The sequence below is a fragment of the Pholcus phalangioides genome, unplaced genomic scaffold (genome assembly GCF_987345545.1).
Source record: "Pholcus phalangioides strain wild (caught in Gottingen) unplaced genomic scaffold, Ppha-v1.0 ptg000017l_1, whole genome shotgun sequence".
Lineage (NCBI taxonomy): Eukaryota > Metazoa > Arthropoda > Arachnida > Araneae > Pholcidae > Pholcus > Pholcus phalangioides.
The window spans coordinates 26,580,389-26,603,923 of NW_028301610.1; the positions used below are offsets into that span (position 1 = coordinate 26,580,389).

Here is a 23,535-nt window from a genome sequence, read left to right on the forward strand (position 1 = left end):
TGTTAACTGAAGAAAACTTCAGTCAAAGCAACAACTCATTTTTTAAAATAGCATTAATTGCATTGATACTTCTCATTCTCGCGTTATTTTGTTAAAATTAATGTAGCTGATATGATGCATAAATGAATTTTTTTAATAGAGCATTTTCTATCAGTGTTAGGTCGTAAAAACCCTAGCCATAGATATTATTTACCAGAACGAGACGCTTTGAAATGTTTTTTCCGTGTATCTTTATTTTGCATTGGATGGTAGCATACATATGTACTTGACAAACAAACATGGATTGTAATGAAAAGCAAAAATAAATAGTCATTCGTTTTACATGCACATAAACAAATACTTTTTCACCAATAAAATGCTAAACACAGGTTTTGTGTACGCTAGACAAGTAAACACGATAGGATTTGATCTCATAGAACTACATTCCTGTATGTCTTCATCTTTGTATAGTGACTTTTTAGTACAGTATGCACTTCATTTTCGATTAGTTTCAATGTGCGAGGATTACAAACTCTGTGCGTGTTGTTAATTAACCATATTAAGTACTTTGCTTTTTCTTTTGCTATAAATTAATTTACTGAAATTTGAAAATGCGTATGCGTGATAAATAGAGCACAAAACCGTTGTACAGAAATATTAAAGCACTGTCTGGAAACAAATTACAATAATTTGTAAAATTTAGCACCAAAAAAGAAAATCGTATATACAGGGTGTTCCATGAATTTATACGAGTTTAAAAAATAAAAAAAATCTGTAAATTGACGTAGGCTACCGGGTTGCGGTTTGCACCTTGAGGGTGCGATTATAGTGCACGCGGGTTTCCAGAATCGGAAACACGAGTGCACTATAATCACACCGTTAGACTTGTCGAAGAGTCAGATTTTTTTCGACGCAAGAAAATAATTAGTTTACATTCTTGCCGATAGGTGGCTCTATTTGGCATCACATTAACAAAAATACATATGAAACCTTAAGATTACCTATACAGCAGGCATTTTGTTTTCACTTAAGAATGTTCACCAAATGTGCTTTGCTTCCAGTGTCAACATCACAGTCACTCAAAGAGACATAGTAATGCAACAAAGCCGTGATTCAATTCGTATTCATTATTACATAGGAAGAATTTGTCCATAAGCTAATTGTTGATTCCCATCGTCTTTTAAACGGATTGAATTTGCTTATTATCAGGAAACAAAACTATGCAGCAATACCTATCGGTAGGAATTTATACAAACTTTCTTCTTGTGTCAGAAAAAATTCGACCCTTTGACAAGTCTAAGGGCTCAAACTGCAACGCTGTATGTCAATTTGTTGATTTTTTAAAATCCATCCAAATTTATATGACACCCTGTATATAAAAACATACCAGCTTCTATGGTGTTTCGTCTAAAGACTCCACGGAATCATTTCAGAATTTTGGCACGACATGGAAAAATACCACATTATTACATTAAAAGAGAGGTCATGGAATAACAATTTGCCATTGTAATATATACATAATCAGAAAAGAACATGGACGTTCGATACGAATTGATAAGAAACCAAGAATTCTAGCTTAATTCAGCAAGAATCTCCACACAAAATTATTATTATTTTATTTTGTCCCGTAATTATCTAAATTATGAAGCTGAATATTTACTTTGATGATCATGTTCATTATTATTACTCATAAAAAAAGGGAAGAAAAGGAATTTGCTGATTGTGTGGGATCACAGCCGATTCTGAGATTAATTAGACTAATTGAATTTGTTAGTGGATGCGGGGTGATTTATTTTTTTCAGGGAGGGTTATTACATTGTTGAGTCAAATTGGTAATTGAATATTTTACATTCCCCTTTAAATTACAAATGGATGTTAGAAAATTGAATTTTTTAACTCACAAATTTGTGATCCTTCAACGGAATAAGACTAAAATGGATGCCAAGAGGTGATTCAATTCTAGAGAGAAGATCTCTCTCAAGATTTTTATTCTAATCTTTCAAATAAAATCGGTGGGTTCTTTTGAAATTTTTTAAACAGATGCATGACTTCACAGTCTAAATAAATAAATCTATTTGTACATTCCGATATTCTCAACATAACATTCGATATATATCGAACGATGATATGCTTTTTTGTACTCAAGTCCTGATGTCTGTAAGTTTTCTTGCTGATGTACAGGGTGTTTGTAGTTAAACCGATAGTACTCAGTGCCATCCGTAGCTCGATCTATCAATCGGAATAACACCAAACTTCATAAGGGGTGGACTAATGACGATGTGGGATGATAGTGTATTCTGAGAAAAGAAATTAATTCCAAATGTCACTGATAGGAGAAAAATGTGGTACTATTGTAGTGTGAAAAGAAGTTTCAAAAAACAGACGGATGAATAACAAAGTCGAAATTGCAGGAAATATCACGTTTTTTATTCATCACATTCACTTTCCCGGCGAGGACATCTACCAACTTCTATGCGACCGCCGTTCTCGTGGATCACATATTGCATCCTCTGCACTAAACTCTCTACGGCCAAACAAAACATGTCACAAGGAATGTTCATCACTGTCTATGATATGCTGCACTTCAAGGTAGTCACGTTTGGAATACCCATACATTAGACTTGATATATCCAGGGCTGTCTTAACGCATGGGCCCACCCGGCCACTTCAAGAGAAGAGCGGTCTCAGAAAAACGAGAACTAGTTAAATTTTTTGAGAATTTTCCAGGTAGGGCCTCAGAAAAATCACTTGGCCCGGGAGCCCATGATGTTCTTAAGACGACCCTGGATAGCCAAAAGCCACATGAAGGTAGATCCGGAGAACGAGTCGGCCACTCAACCGGAAATTTGCAACAAATGACCCTATCGTTTGTTCAGACTGTGAAAAACATTTCTTGTGACATGTTTCGTTTGTGTGTATGGTCAAATAGAATGTTGTACAGAGGATGCGAAGTGTTGTCCACAAGAACGGTGATCACATTGAAGATGGTCGATGTTCTCGCCGGGAAAGTGAATGTTAATAATAAAGCGTTATGTTCTATTGCAATTTCGTCTTTCTTATTCATTTATCTGTTCTTTGTAACTCCTTTTTATATTGCACAATGGCACATTTTTCCTTAAAGGAGACATTTGGAACTAAAATTTTTTCGGAGAACAATTTTTTCCATGTCGTGATAAGTATCCCCACGATGTTTCGTGTCATTCCGGTTGTTAGTTCGAGCTAAAGTTGGCTCTTAGTACTGTCAGTTTAGTTACGAACACCCTGTATTGTATAGTCACGTGGATTCCTATAAACACGGTCTCGTAAAAAATTCTCAAATGATATTCAGCCATTTCACCAATGTTAGAGGGCAAGAAAGAGTATTAGCATGAATGATGATTATAGGAAGTACTGTAATTGTTTTTGTATGGGGGAGAAAAAGAAATATCTTATATTTGAGAGAAAAATCTACCATTCTAATGGAAGGTACATTCGTTTTGGTATCAGTATACATCCAAGATGCGAATTTTTAACCGTGATAATCATGGAAGTGCGATATGGTATACAACTGCTCGGTATATGGGATAAGTGTTGTGAAAGAGCAGTTTATGTTGGTTTCTGGTTATATTATCAACAACGACGTGGAAGTTAAGGAAAGAAGTTTTTTTTTAAATCCCAGTGTGTCATTACATATCAAATATTGGTCGTTCATTTCGCACGAGGTTTGAACAGTAGGATACAATTACATGTCTTTAAGCAATAGAGTCAGGGATCACGGTGTAAGCTGTGGCAGGATGGCTCCGAGCGTCGAAAGGTACATTATCGGGAATGGCGGTGTACCGAACAGAAGGTGGATCTCGAAGGAGTAAAGCTTCTTTGGGGAAATAGACACATTTTCTCATGCACCAGATACTGCCAACCAAGCCGAATATAGACAAGGATGTTCCGAAGAATATGACCGAGCCAAAAACACTCGTGTGCTGATGCCATGGATTGTGCTTTGCTGGTATCGCGGCGGTGATAGGCATTTCTTCATCTACTTCAGGGTGATCGAGTTCTGATTGTAGTGCTGATAATAAGGAATGTTTATTTATAACTGTGTGAGCTGCTATGAAGATGGCTCTAGGAGTTGATCCAGTTGTGGAACTGCTTTGTGGAGGAGGGATATTGGTACCTGCGGCGGTTGTGTTATTCACGGACGTAGGTGTAGTTATTGGTGCTATTAACGATGGCGAAGGAGTTGAGAAACTTAGCTTCATGTCTTGATTCGAAATACACTTACTCGTACTTGAACTGTATTGAGCAGTACATTTTTCAGTTCTAACCAAGAAGCAGATCTTTTCTTCTTCGACCCACGTTGTAAGGATGTCTCTTATATCGGGGAAGATGGAGTTTCTTGTAGAGTTTTTATAACATTTCCAACGTTGTTCTGTGAAATTGAAATTCCAGACGTGCTCAGAATTTTTATCACTTACACTCCATAGCCATAAATCATCAGCTTCAGCCCACGTTATGAGCTGGTGTTGTAGGTTCGGCCATGAATCTCCTTTATCTCTCTTGTTAAGCAGATTCCAACCCCCTCCAGATAAATTCGCAATTAGCATGTGACTGCAATTACCATGCTGCTCAGCGAGTACAAATCGACCATCTTGTAGAAGCCATGATTTTTTAGTTCCGTTGTGCACCTCATTTAGCACAGAATCGTTCTGTAAAGATAGAGAGTCGTGAAGCTTCGCCCAACGTGCTTCTTCGTGGTCTAGTTTATATACACTACTCTTTGCCGAATCTGTACCGTAAAGCACTCCAGATACACACCATGTAGAATCTGTATTAACAGAATCGGCCTCGACATCATCAGTGTCGACCTGTTGCCAGTGTTGCCAAGGCAAGTGCAGAATCAATGTCTTAGTAATTCCTTGTAAAGACACATAACGTCGTGGATCTCCACAGGTTACTTTCCATGGCTCGGAGCTACAGGTTCCGTTTGGCAACGGAAGCAGTGACCATGATAGATTAGTAGAATTGAACCACCAAATGTTCCCATCACCAATGCCCCAAAGGTTCTTCTGTACATCCATATAAGCAGACAAAGATCGAAGCTCACACGGAGTTTCTGAGAACAGATCTTCTGTGGATGGCTCTAGAAGAAAAAAAAAAGAAAAAAAATTCTATTACACTAAAACGAATAAGTCATCAAATAACCTGTACTTTACGTAATTCATAGTCATTAGCCAGTTGTCTTAAAAATCTCGTATGTAGGGCACTAGGAATGTTTTGAGACTCAATATAAAACAGCTAGACCGAAAACGACAGCTTTTATTAAAGAAACGTTAGTTGTCTATAATCAAGAACATCAGGTGAGAGATTCCTTGTAGCTGTGAGCAGTCGTTCTTCGCCGATAAAGTGAAGTATCGTATTATGAGATTTTGTGCTGTGACTTTTCATGTGGACTGAGCGCAGATGATTGTTAAGCAGAAATTCCCCCATCTCAGAAAATAATTGTCCACGTTTAGTTATCATTCTCAGACGATATACAAGTAATTTGAGAAAATATATTTTTCGACTGAAAATTATTTTCACTCGGTTAAGCCCTCTCTCACCAGTCACTAAAACTGACATTGTTACTGTCGGAATGTACTATAAGGCACAAAAGGTGTTTGACATACAGGCAGATATATTTTTTGACATTCCTCCCACCAGCTCTGCCTGTAGGCATACTACAACACCAATAGTATGTGAAAACGTTTATGCAGAGTATGGGTGTCTTATTTCCTTTTAGAGCAGCAGAAGGCACGCAGAGTCAAATTTCATCAAAAATTCTGAAGATGTTTGAAAATGGAATTATCTAAAATATTAAAAGTGTTGAAACAAGGAATGAAACGTCTCCTCTTCATTTCGGCATTTTCACAAATGACTCAAAGTGCGGGTGTTTGAAGATAAAGCAATGAAAGTCACTGCTAGAAAATCTAGGTATGTAAAGAAAAGAATTTCTGTTTTTTTTCGTATTATTTGCGCTAAACCAGCGGTTCTTAACCTTTTTTTGGAGCCCTTTTCAGTATATAATTTCTATGGCGGAGCCCTGTTTGACTCGAGGAGCCCTTTTTTGTACTTAATTTTTATGGCAGAACCTTGTAGGCATCTCTTATTTACTTATCTATCAAATTTACTGATTCATTTTATTTTCCTCGAGCCACCGCGGAGCCCCTGGGAGGTGGAACACGGAGTACCGGTTGAGAACCGCTGCGCTAAACAGTATTGTGAAGCGGGTTGCAATGGAAAAACAAAAGACAGCGACAGCAAAGTGGTTTATCAATTATTGTTCACCTATCATGCTTAAAGCATAGGCGGAGATAGACGTCAAAGGTCTGAGGGTGGCGGCAGGATGATGAAGATGTCAATTCATATACATGCATATACATTAGATCAGTCGGCTCATACATTGACGCTGGGGGGGGGGGAAGCAATGCTTCCCCATGCCCCCTCCCCATCCGCATCTCCGCCCATGGATTAGAGCACTCAAAAAATTTTGGTCAAATCAGCACATTGCAATGCCTCTTCTCGCAGAACAAAAGAGCATATGAGAAATCAAAGCTTAGGATATTTGATAATCCTTCCCATGAAATGAGGGGTTCACAACCATAACAGACCAAGAGCATTTTTTACAAAAAAAAAGTGATAATTAGCTCAGGAGACCAGCAACGTCTGTTCTGTTCACTGCCATAGTGAGCTAAGTTCGTAGTTCACCTACTTTCTCAGGGGTGGCGTTTATTTTCACAGCTGGTGAAGTAATACATAAAACTTTCACAGTCATACTGAACCAAGTCCATTCTGGATCAGAATTTTGATTGCCTCGTTGCTATTTTTCATTATATTACAGTAGAACCTCCCTTAACGGACACTCCCCGTTAACGGACACTTTTCGAATCCCCGGTCCCGTGGAAAAGGGATAGCAGACAGTAAAATTAGACAAACTAATTTTTTTTCCAAACTCTAATTTGTGAATTTTTGTTCATAAATTGAGAATTTATCGTACTCAATGGTGATTATTTATAATCGCAAGCTCGTATTGGTAAATATGATAATCCGTCAATTAATTATTTGATTAACTGAACATAACTATGGTCCAGGATGCTGATTCCGAATGGTAATGTTGGTTTTGTTTGCACATCAACATGTGCTTGTGAAGAAAGCCAACATAACCGATAATGTTGTTATGAACGTTCATTTCTTCTTCTTCACACTTATTTTAATTCAATTTTTATTGAAAAATATGAGTAATGCACGTACCCTGCACGTAGAAAAATAATTAATGGGTTTAATGAAGAGAAGAAAGGTTATAAATTTTTCCATAATTATCAGACTTTATTTGGGAATCATGCATAATCACCGGCAAAAGTGATAAATGTAGTGAGATTTAATGAAACTTTCTTTATATATCGAGATGGTTGATGGTTATGCATAACCACCAGTGTATCACTTTTACACGCAGTTAGAAATTAGGAACCGATTCGACCGAAGCCAAGCAGCGTATAAATGTGAAAGTCGTATAAACGAGGTTCTACCGTTTATTGTACCTCCCCAATCGCGGACACTCCCCGTTAGCGGACAAAAGTTTTGGTCCCATGGGTGTCGGTTATAGAGAGGTTCTACTGCAATAATTTTCAAGCCAAAATGAGTTGTGATTTTGAGTCTTCTGGAGAGGAATATGTTCCTGATTCATCATATGAATCATCGGATGATAATATCGCCAACGGTAGGTACCTAATATTGCCACTTAGCTGGGGACGTGTTTATAGATGTCTGAATAAGGACTGCATCACATCAGCCACTTCAGACTCTACAAGTAGACATACTCCTGGACACAAAATTGACATTACAGACATTATTGATCACATAAAGTCATTTCCAGTCTATCAAAGCCACTATATTCCAGGAAAGATAATCCTAATAGAAAGTACCCTGATCTTTCGATTCGGAAGATATATGACATTTATGTAGAGGAATGTGTGTAGCAAAGAATAAGATATCCGTGAAAGGGAAATTCTATTACAAAATCTTCAGCACGAAATTTAATTGGCACTTTAAATCAGCAAGTACAGATACATGTAAATTATGCGATGGCATATCCATATAGCTTTTAACAGAGAATGAGAAATCACTAGAAAAAGTCTTGAAACTAAACGAGAGCTCCACTTGCGGAAAGCACAACGGGCTAGAGAAAAAATGAAAACGGATAAGGATAAAGAGGATAAAACCTCGAGTGATACTTACTGCTGTACATTCGACCAAAAAGCACTTTCTTTTCCTAAAGCTTTCAACATCCGTAGCTTATTATAAGCGCAATCTATATGTTTATAACTTTGGGGTACATTCCTTCAATGATAATGTTGGATACATGTACGTTTGGGATGCAATGGAAAGGGCGAAGCGGTTCTGAAGACATTTCTAGCATTGTTGTGAGACACCTGAGAGAGAAAGCCTCTAAATATAAGGAACTAATTCTATATTCCGATGCATGTGGTGGCCAAAACCGGAACATCAAAATATTTCTTACACTGTTGAAACTAGTCAATAGTACAGACATAGAGCAGCACAGTCAATTGAGCTCAAATTCCTGGTGATTGGAAGGGAATAATTAAGAATGCAAAGAGGAGATGTCCAAAAGTGGATCAATGCATTTAGGTAGACGCACCGATCCTGAATATTACCAACTAGGTAATGAAACGTTACAGCAATTGGATACATGCGTGGATTTAGGTATTGCAATGAGCCGCATTCTGGATTTCACTGATCATTATCATGGCATAGTCTGCAAAACTAATAGAATTTCATATATGTTATGTATGGCATACCGTAAGTGTGATGCGCATACGTTGTCATATGCTTTCTGTGTTTACGTTCGCCCGACTCTGGAGTTCTGTTTGCAAGTATGGAGCCCTTACAAAATCAAGGACATAAAGCTCCTCCAAAAGCCACAGAGGTCGTTTACTAAACGAATACCTGGCATGAGCGGTCTATCTTATTGCCAGAGACTTCAATTTCTGGGTTTACACTCGCTGGAATGGCGTAGAATCGCTGCAGATCTGAAGATGTGCTACAAACTAGTCCACCAAATTGTTTATCTACCATCGAGAGAACCTTTCTTTGAGATCATAGACAGGCGAGTTAACCTACGTAGGCATCGCTTCCAAATAAGAATACCAACGGCTAGAAGGGATTGTTTTTTCCACGGATATAGATGCCGTGTGGCGAGAATATGGAACAGTCTTCCATCGGAACTTGCATGTGCCTCCTACGCAAGATTTGCTTCCGCTATTGAGGATTTCGACCTGACTCCGTCTGCGAAGTGCTTCCCGTTCTGACTATTATTATTATTTTTTTTTCTTCCAGTATTAGTGCATTTCATGCCTTCTGGGGGTTATTGTAAATAAATAAATAAAAAAAAATTTTGATTTACAGAAGTTAAAAATTATGGCTTTGTTTCTACCACAGCTTTGAAAGAAGCTGTCACTAACAGAAAGAAGGACACTTTCTGTTGGTTGACTTCAGTTGGTTCAATATCAGATGGCTACGAGTTGTGAGAGGTTGTCCCTTCATGTGAGTTCAAAGAAACACTCAATGAAAGGATCTACCTTTTCGAAAAATAAATTTGGAAGGTAAGCAGGTTCTGGACGAAAGTTGCTTTCTTTGTCTCATGTAAGTCAAAATGCATTGTACGCGGACCATAGTAAGATCACATTGGCCAAAAAGAAAGATATCATGGATCTTCTTCCATACATTCCACCTATACATCATGTACATTTCAGAATCTTCCAGTGGAGGCAAATACTAGGCTCCAAGCTACTTCGTTTAGAATTGACGAAGATGATAATATTTTGTACAGTGATTGATTTACGACAAATGGTAGAATTTTTTATTCATTGTAATTGATTTGTAGTTTAAATATACCTAAAGAAAATATTTCAAAATCAAGAATTTTTCATAATATAATATAATTTTTCATAATAAAATGTCCTTCACTTATACATTGTAGCATCATATTTTTTCACGTAGAAGCTTCAATCCCCAACCATAGTGGACCAAGTCCTCATTATTAAAGAAAGACAATAAACTTACAACAAAAATACTGATTTGTAAAAGCAGGGCATTAAAAAATATTTTAAACTAAACTTTGACATATTTAATTCCTTTACATCACTTGAACTGAATTAATTATCTATCAAAAACTTTAAGGCGTTATCATTCATAATAAAGATAAATGGACTTGGTCTACTTATGGCTGTGAACCCCTCAAATATCCTTTCTGAAATTGCTTGTACAATCTAAAAATGATGACTTGATGTGAACAATAACTTTCTAAGCCAAGAGACATTTCTACCAAAAAAATCATCTCCGCCCAAACAACGTGAGATGATCTTTTGTAGCGCAAAATATCACGACACTCCCTTCCACCCCGACACCTTGTTTTTTGAATTTTACTGACGAAGAATGACTACTTAATCATACATGCATTTCGTACACATTCCTCGAAGAACAATGACAGCTCCCAGCTGCAAACCACCTGGTGTTTGTGATCGTAGAAAACTCAAGTTCTCACCAAAATAACGACTATCATCTCAGTCTAGCTGTCCATATAAATCCATCCCGACTTCGACCTGTATAAATTCTTCAAGGCACTATCACAATAACGTAAAATTTCAAGTCTGTAGACTCTTCAAAAGTGACTTTTTCAAGATTCAATAATCAGCCAACTGTGCATTTTGAAAAAAATTCAAATGTCTTTTTAGAGTTAACGACTGCCGTATAACTATCACAATACATTATTTTAAAAACGAAATTTAAAAAAAAAATCCCTTCAGAATGATACATCTTTCGACAAAATTAATTTTCAAAAGAATTTCTGAAGTTGAAAATTTATGTTTTTTTTGAAAAATGTCTCATCTTCTCCACTGGGACAAAGACAAGTAGACAGAGACAAAGAGAGAGAGAGAGAGGAAAAGAAAGGCAAAATGGGTTTAATCGATTTTTAGGTTCGAAACAACAGTAACAATCTCTCAACATGTTTTCCCTTTTAAGGAGAGAAGTAAACATGTCTTCCAACTGGAACTTCTTTCCCATGTACTTCACGAACAAACGATCTCCCTGTTCTGGTTCTTTCGGGATTTGGATCCATACTGAATAATTTATTCAGACAAGTTACTGAACTTGAAGTTTTTCCAATGTACGGTAATTAGTAGTGGTTACAACAAAGGGAACATAAGATGACACTTGTCTGGTACGCTTGGGAATTCACGTATCGCAAACGAGAATTCATTCCTTTTTCTTCTATCCCGGACATTTTTAGCCATTTGTCAATATTTTGAAGAACGCTCGGCAGCGCAAAGTCATTGAAATTTTGTCACCGTCGTTGTTGGATTCGATACTTGCCAAAAGCCACCAAAAAAGAGAAGATGCAATGCATAACTGCGAAGCTTAAACTTTTGATGATTTAGAATTCATTATCTTCAAAAAAAAAAAAAAAACTATAGGACAAGATATAGAAATTCTTCTCTGTCAAGCTATACTATCATAATCGTTTCTCCCGATCTTCAAACTCGGTTGGTTATGGATAGGGTGGAATAATAGCCTGTGTTTCACAGCTCGAATAAACGTTATACTTAGGGAATATACGAGACTATCAAATATTTGTTAAAAAAAATCAAATTCATCCATGCACTGGATTCTTAAAATGATCTCTAAAGTAGGTTCCTTTCCTTTTTTTAAGAGCTAATGCATTTCGAAGGTATTAGCTCTACTCAAAGACCGTTTGCTTTTAGTATTTGGCATATTTTCTTTTTATGGCTCCTAAAAATCCCTTTCCATCATTTTTAACAACTTCCATTTCCTTGGAGTGTGTGTAATGGAAATATTTCTTTATATATATATTCCATCACTTTCATTTCTTTTCTCTCTTTCTGTGCATTTCTAGGTAAAAAAAAGAGAAATAAAATCCACTCCTCGTAAATCCATCAGCTCGAAAAACACCGTAGAAACACTTCTCAAAACTTTAAATCGAAATTTGACTTGGCGCAGAATTTGGCGGCTATTTCCCTCTCTTTGAGGGGAAAAAAAAAATTGATACAGTATCTCTATAACGTATCTTTCAAAAGGGAACGTCGACTAGTTTCAAAGACAATTTAATGGCATCAAATCTGCGCAGAAATTGAAGTATACGAACGATTCTTGCTGATTTCTTGTACAATCAGAGCAGCCCTTAGGGACATGTGACAAGTGCGGTCTTCTACTACTGTGAGTGAGGCGAATCCCGTTATAACGAACGCCAAGAGATCGGAGAAATCACTTCGTTAAAACGAAATTTCGTTATAAAGGAATTCCAGGTTACCTAGTATTGTTCCTATGTAAATTTATTTGGGGGATTAGAAAAGTGTTCGTTAAAACGAGATTTTCGCTACAACGGTATTCGTTAAAACTGGATTCGACTGTGCACATTTTTTTGTAGAAAACAAGGTGTCTGATTTCTTCAACTGATTTCATTCTGGAATTTTCATCAATTCTGGAAATTATTTCTCTCATAAATTCTGAATTTCAATCCATTCTGAAATCACCTCTCTTTATTTCTGCATTTTCATCGATTTTGGAATTTTCCTCTCTCATTAATTATGTATTTTCATTAATTCTGAGATTTTTTTCTCATTAATTCTGAATTTTGATCAATTCTCGGATATTTTCTTTGATTAAACCTGAATTTTCATTGGTGCTAGAATTATTTATATATCTTTCAATATTTCTCATTTTCAATTCATCAATTTTAAAACATCGTTATGCCCTAATTAGTTTTGAAACATAATTTCTTTCATCAATTTGAAATTTTCTTCCGTTCTCAATTTTCATTGATTCAAAATTTGCTTAATTTACATTTACATGTGTCTTTTTTTTTTTTTTTTGAGTGGATATTTTCCGGCATTCCTGAATATTCTGTGATAACGCGTCAGTCTATGGATGCCGATTCCCCTCCCCCACACAAAATATATGAAATTGGTTTTTAGGGCCCCCCCTCGAAATTATTGACGCGTGCGTCTGATAAAGGCGGCCCTGTGTACAATGTTAGTATCAATGATTTTTTTTCGTCTTCTTATGAAACATGCGAATCATGAATTCTAACAAACATCACGTGAACATCAAACTGCATGATATTCACCATGTCCAGCGATCAATGGAGAAAAACGTGAGGATGTGATATTCCCTATATAAAAATATACTAAATCAGAATAAAATTTATATATTTCTATGGAATTTCGACCAGATTCCAATACTTTACGTGATTCTTGCTATTTGCGATGTAATAAAATTCGAAAATGGAGATCAGGAAAACGTTGGCAAAACTCCATATTGAAATATTCATGACTCTCTCTCCATATATATATAGACGTTATTCACTTGGAATAACTGATAGTTATTGAAATGGAACTAGAGAGTGCTCAATAGACGATGGATGGGTGGACGATGGTCAGTTTCATTTTTTTCCTTTCTTACGTGATACTCTTTTCTACTGTAGGAATTTGAAGGCTCTCCATCTTTTCCAGACACAAAAGCTTCGAGAGAGGCCCTATGAGCGGGCAAAATGCCAGAAATGCAAATTAACCACGAGCGAGATAAATTGTTGCTTTCTTTCCTGATCGAACCAAACGCCAATATATTTAGAGAAGAAGGAAGAGGAATAGGAGAAGCATTTTGTGTAAGAACACAATCCCAATATTTTATCCTAGAATGTCGAATCATTTTTCTTTAACGTTCTTCCTACTTTTGAACACGTTGTCCCAAAATCAATTTTTCCTCTCTTTCTCTCATGGCAGGACATTATATCCTTAAGATACTGCAACGTATATTACGTGGAATTTTTTTTGCTTTCTATATTTTTCAATCTAGCATCAAAATTTCAATCGAATGATCATAACCTATTCTTGGATAGGATGAGAAAAACCTTACTTCCCCGAAAATTGTTTTCATTTTCCCCATAGAAAATTGCGTTATGATCTGTAACCTCGGAAGGAAAAGATTGCCCGACTGTCGTTTGTTTTGAAATTCATTTGCCGTGTGTCGAAAAATCCATAACTGCCTGAGATATTGTAGAGAATTAGAAACGTGTTTTTCATATCAAAATTTCTTATTTTGGTTTCTTTATTACTTTGAGATGTGAGAATAATGATGTTCATTGACCTAGGTTGTTTCAAGCATGTTTGTATTAACTCTTGATATTATTGGCGATTCCAAATTTATTCTTTTCGAGACCATGAAGCATTTGCTGCTGATGGACCAAGAACAGATTTAGTGCTAGCATTTTTTTAATTCTGCTCAGGAAAATATAAATTTTTTGGGGGGGGGGAATCACTCCTGATAGAGCCCTGAAATCTCAGAAAATAGTGGAAACGCTCTTAAAGAAATATACAAACATCCCCCATGGGCTTTACTCGAGGATTGTTCAATAGATTCGATAAATAGCTGTGATTTCCTTCACGTTGTGAAGGCTTTATGATGTCGCGAACATTTCATTTCCAATCCATCAGAAAGTCTTTCTGAAAATTCAATAGAAATCTACAAAATGGAAAATCAAACTCAAAGGAAATTCTCGAAGGAAGGAAAAAAATAAGGTAAATTTGTATCGATTTTTAGGGGTTACGTGAAGAATGCTTTAGAAAATATCTTCAAATTTGGTTCCTCGGCAATATCATATTTGATACCTTTAATGTATCTGCAGTTACAGAATCGATATCCGGCTCCGTTCTTTCTTCCTATGTATTTATAAATATTATACTTCTTTTAAACCTTGAACAAGTTAGTCAATACCAGAAGCTTTTGATTTAAATCAATTGTATGCTGATTGAATAGTGACGTAGTACTGTATTTATTTAGGGTAGAATTATGAATATTACATCGACATTTTTTGGTGAACGCTCCAAAACGTTAAAAAATAAATACGTTAACATTACTTATTAAGTTTTCCACCATGTGCAAAATATCAATGGAAGCACAAATTCGTTTCGTTCTCAGAAAACTTGAATCGAAGGAACTCTGTAAATTAACCCTTTTAATTTTCCATCTCACTTTATCAAATTTTAATCAACGTCAACATTCTTTTGTGACGTTGATGTAGACATCAAAACTTAACTAGACGTATCGGTAGCAACTGCGGCAGACATTATCTATGAAAATATTTATCAGAGGGGAATTTTCTTCTTTCGCCAATTCAAATGTTATACGCATCCTAATATTCGGAATGATTTTCTCTGGCATCATTCGAGTAACAAGGTGCACCAATTTGATTCCCAGAAGAAGCTATATAAAAAGAAAGTTTGCTTGTATATAACACTAGCGGCTGCTGTCACCTTGAAGGTGACACCTTTACGAATCAATATACCTTACTCGGTGACTGTGCCGCTACCAGAAACTCGTTTTCCGAAACACTGTGCGGTACATTTCACACGGATTTGAGAATGAGAAATATTTCCACGAGGATGGGTCTTGGTAAAAAAAAGAGAGCGTTGTTCTTAGATCTCATTGATCTTTTGAAGACTGTAGAGGTGTTTGATAGTGTTATTGCCGATAATAGAAACATAGCGTTTTTAGCGTAATCTTAAAACAAATTATACCAGAATCAGAGGCGGATTTGTTTCTTTGCAAACTGTGGGATATTCAAATTTTGATGCCTTTTCCAGTTATATTTTTATGTTCTTGTCCACCATTTTCTAAAATTTGTTGCCCTGGGCTATAGCACGCTTAGCTTCCTTTGTAAATATGTTTGACCACAGTAGAATACTCTATAAATAATTCACCTCGCCCGATGAAAGCACGCATATCTCATTTTTAGTTGGAAACCATCAGTATGGTATGTTTCTTTTATTAATATAAGCTTATAAAACATGTTAAAACATTTGGAGAACACTGCTGCCCACAAATTTCGAAGAGGTTTTTGAAATTTGTTTAGAAGACAAATTACGAGCTTTTTCCGTGGGTTATAAAAAATAAGGGGATTTTTTATCGTGAAAATATCTCTGCACTTGATACTTTTCTAGCTCACGTCGTCCTGGAACAGAAATAGTGCAATTTATCGATCACTCTATTTCTTTTCTAAACACTATGTGATCTTTGGCTGTTCATAATGTTAAAAATTCATTAAAAGAAGATGGTTTGATGATATTCAGGGTACAAGCACACTGCGGAAGAGGTTCCGCACAACATTTCGGAAAACGAGTTCCACGAATTTTTCTGGCAGTAGCACAATCATATGACAAATTATGTCACTTGAGAAAGAAATCACTATGACGGCCATAGGAGCCATATGAGTTGGAGTACAAACATAATTTTTTTTAGTCCAATGGTGAGAATTAACTTTTCGCACCCATCTCCGTGAATGATAGCGTACCCAAAGATGATAATTTGCATCAGTTGCCACTAAACGTCTGGTTACGTTTCAACTTCTACACCACGGCGTAAAAAACAAATGAATGCTGTACTGTCGTCACGAAATGAGCCGTGAAAGTTCGCTTACTTCATTACCAGACTAATTATCCGTTTAAATTTAATTAGTCCAGCTCGTGCATGGTGGGTAAATTAAAAAAAACATAAAAAAACTTTCCGACTTATTTCCACACACACGCTCCTATATTTCAACTTGAAAAACAAAAAGTCATCTTTCAAGAACTTTTCGTGTTATCCAGCTATCCAGTTAACCACGAACACCATCATTTTTCTTCAGTATCACGAATATGTAAAAAAATAAGAAAGTAAATGACTCGTAAGAAAATGTAGTTTTCTAAAAGTCTTTCAAAAAGTTCATCGCTAACTTTATTCCCTCCATTCTTAAAAGTGGACGACTTATTTCGCCGGCGTGCGCTTTCTTCCCAAGAGGTTGCCACGGACAACAAAGAAAAAGAAACTCCAGGAAAGAGATGTGGATATATTTTTCTCACCACCTGATCCACATGGTCACCATGACAACAAAGAAAACGCCATTGCACACACATATGCTCACACAACTGGTGAATTCATGCTAGGAACAGCAGCATAAGGCGAATCTAGAGAGAACGAATAAAAAAAAAAATGGAAGACAAACAAGAAGCCTCAAATAGCAACGCTGAGCTGATGCCACTCACTGGAAAAGAAAAAGGAAACTAAACAAAATAAAAACATGAACTAAAGGGAGAAATGGAAGAAAAAACAAGAACGAAAATGGCGGAACAACAAAAAAAAAAAGGAATCAGCAAAAGCAAAGGAACATTTGTTTCCAAACGTGTACTTTTCCCTCCCAAACTGAATTTTCAATCAAGTCGATCCTTGCCTTTTTTATTATTATTTTTGGTTTTGCAAATGTGGCAACACTTGTTTCTCTCTTTGTGTTTTTCCCTCTCAAAAAAAAAAATAAAAATCTCTGCTTGGTAAGTATCGAATGTATAAAAAAAAGATGTTAAACAGAAATTCTTTCGCTAAACAAACTCCGGAAAAAATATTTTAATGACGTTTGTGTTCGTTTTTCCTCTTTTTTTTATTTCAGGGAGTTGATATTCGTTTTTATTTTTAGGTTCGGTTTTTATGAGAGGAGGAAGAAAAACGACAACAAAAAGTTTTAATGCATTCGGTACCGAATGTCTAGTAGTTATTTTCTTTATATGGTTTTCGTAACTGGAAAAAAAAATATAAATAAATGTGAATGGAGTCAAACCAATCAACATAAAAATATTTCCAGCTTTTAGTTTGATTTCCTAGTACGTAATTTATATTGGGGAAGAAGAGGAAGAAAAATAATAATAAGCAGATAACAACCATGTTCTTTTTTCGGATGTTATTGACGTGAATAAAATATACAGTAGAAGAACCCGATCGTTTTCTTACTGGATGATGCTGATATGGGCTAACTCGATCGTGCTCTGTCGTCTGTGCGAATGCTCTTATCTTAGAGCCCATCAAGATAATAATAATAATAATATGTGGTTTTCCATATTATTGTTATCTGATGAACATTCCAGGTTTACTATCTTTATGTACTAAGAAGAAGAAAAACAAGGATTAGTTGATAACAGCCGTGCTCTTTTCCGGATGTTATTGACGTATAAGGGAATAAAATATCGTAGAACATTGGCTCTTAACCATTTATGTTCCACGGATTCTTTGTGACTATAAGATCATGTTCATGGACCTCATGTGCCAATAAAATGAATGCCACCGGTCACTTAACAAAAAAATAATCAGCGTACAGCCATGTAAAATCAACGAGTTAATTGTTTTCTCCTCCAAGCTCACGGATCTTCTAAAATCACCCTGGTTAAGAACCACTGCTGTAGTCAGTGGTTAAGAATCACTGCTATAACGATAAGTCCGATCGTTTTGTTACTGGATGCTGCTGATATGGACTAACTCGATCGTGAATTGTCATTTGTTGCCCATCAAGATAATAATAATAAGTGGTTATCCATATTATTGCTATCTGATAAGCATCCGTAGTTTACCATTTTTATATGATAAGGCATGGTGGCTAAATGTCCAATTTTTATAAGACTGTTCCGGTTTTTTTGCTAACAAATGCACTGTCCCAAAAAATGCTTACGAGATGCTTGTTTGTGCCGCTTTTTCTTCGCATCGAATTATTTTTTTAATATTTAGTTGGCAGAACTGATTTATTATTAAATTTGAAAGAATTGAGCAGTGTCATCTACATGGACGCAAGTTAATATTGAATACGCATCTTGCACATCAATTATGGTACAGAACTGCCAGCTTGGTACCCAAACTTAACACTCATCGGCATTAATGGAATGTCGTTGGATTTGTTTTAATAATATACATCCGCACAAATTATTAACTTCTATTTGTAACACGCACGTTAAGAAATATTAGTGTTTAAATTGTGACCTGCTTTCGTGATTCTACAATATGGCCAGTCTGATAAACAAACTCGAAAATATATTCACTAGCACACAGGTAGCGTTGAACGCGTCTTAGAAAGTTCAATCCATGGATATCACTATGACTTTAGCCCATACTATATACTTCTTGAACAGTAATTAAACTCCTAAACTTTCAAGATATTTATATTGTATAACATGAACTAGGCGATGGGAAATATTAGTTCCCATCTCAAAAGAAAACCGAAACATACTGTAAAAATAAAATAGGCCAACATGACATTGTGCTGTTTTTAAATGGGTTAGAAAAGACAATTGTGGCATGGTACATTCTGGCTTACAATAAAAATCGCTGCAGGTTTTGTTTGCATAACAATGTTCAACCATAATATGCACCTACTTCAACAGATTGTTAATGTTTAATATGCCAAAATACTTGCCGTAATAAAGCCGCGGTTTATTTAGCTTTAAAAGTTAATTTTTGGTTCAAAGAAAACGATAATTCAAATACACGGCTTGTTCAATAACTATTTTTCTGACATACTGATTTCCAGGGATTCTACATAATTTTTGCGAACATTGTTTTACGCCTTTGTTTTAAAAACAGACAACAAATCAAGGAAACTGATCATTTCTGGATATTATGTTGAGGTGAACTCGGAAGGAAAAGTCATATTCATATAGAAACGTCTTCTCCACTTGTCAATACAAGATTCATCGAAAGACTGGTTATTTGTGGAGATGAAGATTACAAGGAAGAAAATTAGTCTTTCGATGAATCTTGTATTGACAAGTGGAGAGGACGTTTCTATATGCATATGGCCATCTGGTTGGCCTTTGTCATTCACGAGCTATTAGTTGATTGTTGACGCCGTCCATGTACGGTGCCTTTCAACATATATATACACCCTAAGGTTGAAATATTCAATCTGCTTCCATAGCTTAGATGGTAGAGCACTCGTCCGGCAAGCGAGAGACCGGGGTTCGTGTCCCCGTGGGGGCAGTGATGAATTTTCTTCCTTGTAATCTTCATCTCCACAAATAACCAGTCCTTCGATGAATCTTGTAAAGTCATATTGTCTAATTCGGGGACGGTGACCTTTCAGTTAGATATTCCTTGGAATATGGACTGAGTCACCGTTTGGTTAGGATGTCTCCACTGGGACTCGAACCCAGGCCCTCTTGCATACCGGGAAAGCATGCTACCATCTACACCACTGGAGAGACATGACCCTGCCTTCCTTATTTCAGTGGCGTGAGGCAGGAGTAGCCTCTCTTAACTTCAGGAAATAGTCCCCAGGTGGGACGGTAGAGAAAGATAGATATAACCCAGACGCTCTTGTCCGGTATGCAAGAGGGCCTGGCCCGAGTCCAGGCGGAGACAAGATGACTTTTCTTTCCGAATTCACGTCAGCATAATATATAAAAAATATCTGTTTCCTTGCTATCTTGAGTTGAGAAAAAAGCCGTCTATTTCTCAAAGACAACAAATAATTTTCTACTTCAAGATAAAGTCTAATATTTGTGATTAGAGTTCAATTGTGTTACAAAAATTCTCAAAAGGTAAAATTGAATGTACAAAATTTAGTTTCATTCAAATATTAGTATTTTTTTACTTCTTAAATGAAAAATGAGTGCAGCTGAAACGATGCTGTCGTGGAAAAAAGCCACTACGTTTCTACGAAAACTTTTTTTCGAAGGCTATTCTTTTGGATGTGGCCTATACATCGCAATATAGTTTATATGTTGGAAATTACGGTATTTTTTTTTTCATTTACAGTGATTTTTCATACGACCAATATAGAAGTAACGCAATAATATCTCGATTATATCGTAAGTTTGCGATTCGACACTGAACTGAACAAGCCGTATAAGTGCCAGGCTGTATCACCGATAAACAATATTAGCCATTGCCCAGCAAGTCGACTCTGTAATACCCTACGATAGTGGTTCTCAAAGTGTGCGTCGCCAACCTGTGACCGGGGCGTCGCGAAGAGTTGGGTTAGTGATTTATGCCTGTGTGTGTGTGTGTGTGCTCAGAGCTTTGAAGTGATTTTTTTTCTATTCTGGGGAGCCGCGGGTAAACGATAATAAGGTCAAGGGAGCAACGGGTGGAAAAAGTATGAGAACCAATTTGTTAGGATGACCTGTTGCTTATCAATGGATTTCGGGACATGTTCCGGTTTTTCAGTCGTATGGTATGGTGATCTTATACTGAGATGATGTTTAGGAGACTTAAAAATAATCACGTTTTATGTCGTCTGTAGACAATTGTTATGTAAAAAGGCAATAACATTTTATGTCATCTGCAGACAGTTGTTACATAAAAGGGTAACAGCATTATATCGTCTGCAGACTGTTGTTAGATTAAAACGTATTGAGATTATATCGTAATATTAATCGTATATATTAATTAAATAATCAAATATTAATATCGTATATATTAATTAAATAATAATATCGTATATATTAATTAAATAATTAAATATTAATATCGTATATATTAATTAATTAAGTATGTCGTTACATAAAATATAGAAATAACGCTATAATATTTCTATTTCTTGTAAGTTTACGATTCGACACTGAACTGAGAACAAGTCGTACAATTGCTAGGCTGTATCGTGGATAGGCGATATTAGCCGTTGGCCAGCAATTCGACACTGTAATGCCCTACGAGAAAATTCGTTAGGATGGCCCGTTTATTTATATCAATGAATTAAGGGATATGTCCTGTTTTTCAGTCGCATGATCTGGCCACCTCATACTCATATGAGGTTTAGGAGTCTTAAAGATAACGACGGTTTATGTCGTCTGTAGACAATTGTTATATAAAAAGGCAATAAAGTTTTGTATCATCTGCAGACTATTGTTATATAAAAAGGCAATAAACTATTGTACCATCTGCAGACTATTGTTACATAAAAAGTAATAATGTCAGTCTGTTCTACGGTGTTATATAAATAAGATAATCAAGTGCTGTGGCGATAGACCAGGGGCTGTGTACAGTTAGTAAATTGATGTCACAGGCACGATGTTTTATATAAACAAAATCAAGTGATGTCTTCCATACACTGCACTGCTGCTACTTCTGGCTAATCGCTCTGTGCTGTGGATATTTATATTATAATATAGATATAGATAAACACCGTCTTTGTTATTATCTTAGTGCCAGGCTGTCGTCTGCATTATCCTCTTATATTACTGTCGTTTATTGTCTGATTTAATGGCCATGGGAATGCTATTCCTTTTTTCCCGAGTAGTTTTTATTTAGGTTCCCGTAAACGACCTCGTAATAATTCACCAGCGGTGCATTTTGCGTCAGCGAAATTTTCACATGAACGACCCTTGAATTTCCGTTCCATAACTGATTGCGTAAGGAAAAAAAGTAAATTCTGTTTTATAAGAAAACAGTTTTTTCCAGTGAAGTCAATCCCCGGTAGCACCATATCGATTTATATCCGCGAAGGAGACATCTTTATCATCTTCATCATATCAGTAATTTATCTATCGCCACCGGCGAAAAGACACACAGTATCTCATTCATTTTTTTTTATTTCATTTTCTGGAATTCATGACCCTCTTCCCTCAAGCGACTTCCGTTTCCCAATTCGTCATTAAACAATCCGCCACCGCCACCGATGCGTTCGTTTGTTCTTATATAAAGAACGATTTGATGAAGACTTGTGGAATGGTCATGTGTTCCGGAATCGCGGATCATCGAGGACTTATGCCTGATAGATTGATTTTTGAAGGCATGAATGAGTAGTGTTGCGTGTTATTACAGGAATCTTCCCTCTGTTCTTTCCTCGGGCGAACCTTTCGGATGTTTGTGGTGGAAGAGAGAGAAAGAGGAAAGTTGATGGTGTCATGACAAATAGCCTAGCTGACTGTTTCTGGCAGTCGTTACAACGTTCCAGTAATCTGCTGTTGGGATCTGTGCAAGGAAAACGGCGCCCCGGGGTTCAGTAATGATGACCCTCAGGTCATGCTTGTCGTTATCCGTCATTTATGCAAAGCAGGAGGAAGCTTCGCAATTATCGTAGCTCTCTGGAATGATTCAGGTAAATGTTCGTTTGTGAGGAACGCTATGCATAAAATATTATTGACAACAGCGTGCAAACTTTCTTGAATAATACAGTTTATTTCCAAAAGGATTGCCATCAGAATTTTGTTGAATGTGAGAGTGGATTCACCAGGTACGAGAAAATGTCATATTTCACATATGCTAGGCAGGAAAACTAAAAATTCAGTTACATGGTACGTAGAATATTATAATACGAATTCTACGTAATCAGACGTCTGGAAATCAAGTTTTCTGAATAAATAAAAGGGGCGGAATCAGGCGTTCTCTCTCTCTTTGATATAAATAGCGTAGGGTTATTTCAGACTATTGAATTCTATTAAAAATTATTTATTCACCAAAAACGAGTCGTAGTATATTCGATAATAATTCCCGAAGCAGGGAATGGACCGTCAAGTACGTATTCAATGATAAATTTGGATCGACTTCAATACGAAACTGGATAGCACGCACTAAAGAAATCACACAATGGGGATTCTTCACTTGGAAACTCTTTGGATCGAAGTTTCTTGCCGATTTTTCAAATGCGACATGGACAAAATAAAAGTTCTGTTAAAGTACTTTAGAATTGAAGTATTTCATCGTGTTCTCACAGTA

General features: G+C 36.3%; 1 protein-coding gene across 1 annotated transcript in view; it reads right to left on the bottom strand.

Moving 5' to 3' along the window:
* Nucleotides 1-213: 213 nt before the first annotated feature.
* Nucleotides 214-23,535, bottom strand: part of LOC149072619 (uncharacterized) — a 28,221-nt gene continuing 4,899 nt past the window's right edge. The window contains exon 2 of the mRNA XM_089246696.1: nucleotides 214-5,098. Within this exon, the coding sequence (XP_089102822.1) occupies nucleotides 3,711-5,098 (1,388 nt within the window). The 3' untranslated portion in view covers nucleotides 214-3,710. The remainder of the gene's footprint in view (nucleotides 5,099-23,535) is intronic.